At 63.1% G+C, this 3,608-nt stretch overlaps 1 protein-coding gene across 1 annotated transcript; it reads right to left on the minus strand.

Annotated features, from left to right (window-relative positions):
• Positions 1 to 2,013: 2,013 nt before the first annotated feature.
• On the minus strand, positions 2,014 to 2,866 carry CNTF (ciliary neurotrophic factor; the record flags this gene model as incomplete). The annotated part of the gene is made up of 2 exons (XM_083862684.1): positions 2,014 to 2,505; positions 2,756 to 2,866. The coding sequence occupies 2 exons, from the start codon at positions 2,864 to 2,866 to the stop codon at positions 2,014 to 2,016; spliced, it is 603 nt and encodes a 200-aa protein (XP_083718810.1).
• Between the last annotated feature and the right edge of the window lie 742 nt (positions 2,867 to 3,608).

Below are 3,608 nucleotides of genomic sequence, written 5' to 3' on the forward strand. Positions count from 1 at the left end.
GCTGGAGCCTCTCTCTCAGCCACAGCGTGGAGGTTTGGATTAATGGACTGCTTTTTCCCATTGTTTCTGGTTAGGGTGGCCATTCCCAAGCATGGTGGCTGCTCCACAAGTGTAGGTGCACCCAGCTGGCAAGGTAACAGGGAAGGAGAAAGGAAAAGCCCAAGGAAATCCCTGGGGCAACACCATCGTCCACCTTGGGTCTCCATTGCTGCTTTCACCCTGGAGTGCAAGGGCAGCACTGAGCTCAGCTCTCTGCCAGCAGCTGGGATCGGATTGCAGCCCTGGCTGGCTCCCGGATCTGAAGGTCACCTCGTACCGGCCTGTGCTGCCGGAGAAGAGAGGTCTGTTCCCACCTGGTCGGGTGGTGAGGTTCAAGGACACACTTCCTGCCCACCCCCAGGAAGGTGAGGAGAATGTGAGCACCCGGCCACTGCTGAGCTGGAGGGTGCAAGGGGAGAAGAGCAAGGTGGCTTCAAGCACACAGCAGCGGGCAAGATAAATACTTGTCAGAGAAGGGACTTGCTTTGACTAATCCTGAAAAAAAAATAATGGGCAATAAATTGTTATTCCCGAGTGCAGGGAAGCATAAAGATTGAAATAATCCAGTCTGAGCTGCAAAGCTGAGGGCAGGCAGTAAGTGGTGATGAGGAAGGTGCACATTTTTCCTCTCAGGCATCACCCATAAAAAAACAAATGCCATCAAATCACCCTTGCCCCAACCCTGCTGACTCCGTGTGGTCAGCGGGGTGGGCAGGATGGCACTGGGGGCTCATCCCCGGCCTGCTCTTTGTGCTCCCAGAGCCCCTGTGCCCGTGCAGACGCTGCTGGTGCTGGGGCAGGCACTGTGCCCGGTGCCGTCCCAACCTGCCACCACAAAGCCGCTTTGTGCAGAGCCGGCCGGGCACATCCCCACCCTCCTCCTCCCTGCTCTGTGACCCCGCTCTCCTCCCATGCTGCCTGTCCTCTCACAGGCCAGGGAAGAAGGCAGGGTGGCACCAGGACAGGGCAGAACCCCAGTGACCCTCCTCATCCTCCCTCCATCTCCTTTGTCTTCCCCACGACCTCCAAGTGGGTCGCATCCCCCCAAACCTCTCACCCCACTGGGATGGTCCCTTGCCTGGAATGGGAACTGGGCAGCCCAGGGTCTCTGGTGAGGTGACTGCCCCACCTCCCCCAAGAAGTACATCACCCTGGTAGATCTCCTAGCCCTTTTATTCACTCGGCAGCCAGCAGCCATCACATCCAGTCGGCAGGAGAACCGCGGCCCAGGAAGCTGTGAAACATCCCAGCACTCCACAGGGTGAACGATGTGGCTGGGGCTGTCAGATTCTCCCATGCCATTCCCAGTCCTAAAACAAGCCTTGCAGGCACTAACCTCCTTGCAGAGGGGCTTCTGAATCACTGCTAAAAGATCCCCTTTCAGTTAAAAGATCCTCTCCATTATCATGTCTAAGCAGTTAAGAATTCCCCTCCTGATTGCTCCCCCCCCTCCCCAAAAAGCCCCCAAGCAGTTAGAGCAGAAATTCAAAGAGCAGCCAACCCAGCTGGGTAGAAGGAGAGTCCACGTGCAGGAGGCCAAGCCTTGTGCCTTGCAGCTGGCGGGCAGGTCCCAAGACTCCTTTCACCAGGTGATGCTTTTCTGTCCCTTCGCTCCTGCCCTGCATCCGCAAGAGCCCCGAGGCAGCATCTGCCTGCCCTGGTCCACATCCCAAAGACAAGGGCAGTGCCGCTGGTCACGGCCTCTAGGCCCGGGGGCAAGCAGCAAAGCCGCTTCCTGGGGGATAATTCAACTGCCCAGCAGGAAGAGCCCAAGGACCCCTGAGGATCCCCGCTCCCTTCTAGGGCAGACTGCAGCCTGTGCCTCAGTTTCCCCACGGGGAGCAGCACTAAAAGCACGGGGATTAATGACACGGTCCCTCCCCTCCACGTCCCCTCCTTCGCCGCCAGCTGCCCTCGGAGAGGGCGGGCTAGGAGCCCCGACGGCACCCAAGACCCCCCGCCCTGTGCTCGCCCTCAGGGGCTCTCGGCCAGGCCGGGGGCAGCGCCGGTGGCCGGGCTGGGCTTGGCGAGCTGCCGCAGGTCCCGCACGGACCTGACGGCCCACTGGGCCAGCTCCCGCAGCACGCCCAGGCCCCGCAGCTTCTGCTCGAAGAGGCTGAGGCGCGGTGGGGGCGGCGGCCCGTCCTCCTCCTCCTCCTCCTCCTCCTCCTCGCCGGGGACCCCGCGGCTCTCCAGCCGCAGCAGCTCCTCGAGGTGGTAGGCGAAGGCCGAGACCTGGAGCAGGAGGGCCGCCAGCGCCCGGCCCAGGCCCGCCTCGGCCTCGCCCAGCTGCTCCCGCTGCTCCTCCAGCATCTGGGCCAGCAGGGCGCGGAAGGCCCGGTAGGCCGCCAGGTTCTGCAGCAGCCGCTGGGTGCCCGTCTGCTCGTCCCAGCGCTCCACCGCCGCCAGCGGCACCCCCTCCACCGCCGCCACACTGGCCGAGGCGTCCAGGCCCTGCTGCTCCACCTGCAGGGTGAGACCCGCCGGCCATCAGCGGAGGCAGGACAATCGTGGGGGGAACCCCCAGCCGAGCCCCGCAGGTGTCGGGGCAGCGCGAACTCCCGGAGTCTCGCCCAGGTGTCAGCAGTCAGATCCAGCAAGAGCCCGTGCCCCATTCCTGCCACGGCTATCAGAGTCCTCGCACCCCAGCGCGGCTGCCCGGATCCCACCAGTGCTCCCAGCCCCGCGGCAGGCGGGAGGAGCGGGGCAAACTCACGTAGGCGTCCAGGAGGTCCAGGACATCCGCACGCATCTTGCCGGCCAGGCGGATGCCGCGGGTGCAGAGGTCGCGGCGCAGGGCGGCGGAGGGGCTGTCTGCGGCCGCCATGCTCCGGGCAGCTGTCACGGCCACCGGGCTCCAGGCGCGGCACCCGCCCGGCCCGGCGAGGACAATCCCTTGCTGAGCTGGTGCATTCCAGCCGGGAGCTCCGCTCACACGTCTGCTGGCCTGGTTCTCCCCCTCTTCCGTGCCTGGGGCCTGGCACCGCGCTGCAAATTCCCGCCTCTGGGATCAACAGCGACAGATTATTTCCCTAATTCCCCCACGCATCGCTACTCCAAGAGCCTTGCCCAGAATTGTCTGGCCCGGCAGCAACAGGCTCCCAGCCCCGGCTGACCCACTCCTCCCTCCCAGCCACATAGCGAGATTAGCGGCACGCTAATCCCTCGGTTCATTCCAGAGCGCGGGAAACCACTGCCGGGAAGAGGTGAGCAAAGCCCGGACATTGCTCAACACCTCAGCCCGGGCAGCCGGCTGGAGCCTGAGCAGGGCTGAGCAAAGCTTCAGGGCAGCCCCCAGGCTGGAGATCCCGCAGCAGCCCCGAGCCAAACTGCAACCCAAATCCCGGCAGAAAGATCTGTGCCAGATGCTTCCAGCCCCACTTTCCCAGAGGGGTCCTGTCCTAAAGAGGGGCTGCAGATAGGGAAAGACATCTCAGCCACCCCAGGACAACACTGGCCACCCCACAGGTGAGCTGCACGCACCGAGACAAAAACAGCCCTTCGGGTTGGGTTGGTTTTTCCTCAGTATGTTTATTTTGGTTATGCATTACCCAGATCAAGAGTGAAAA

This window comes from Zosterops lateralis (genome assembly GCF_965231275.1).
Source record: "Zosterops lateralis genome assembly, chromosome: 6".
Classification (NCBI taxonomy): Eukaryota; Metazoa; Chordata; class Aves; order Passeriformes; family Zosteropidae; genus Zosterops; species Zosterops lateralis.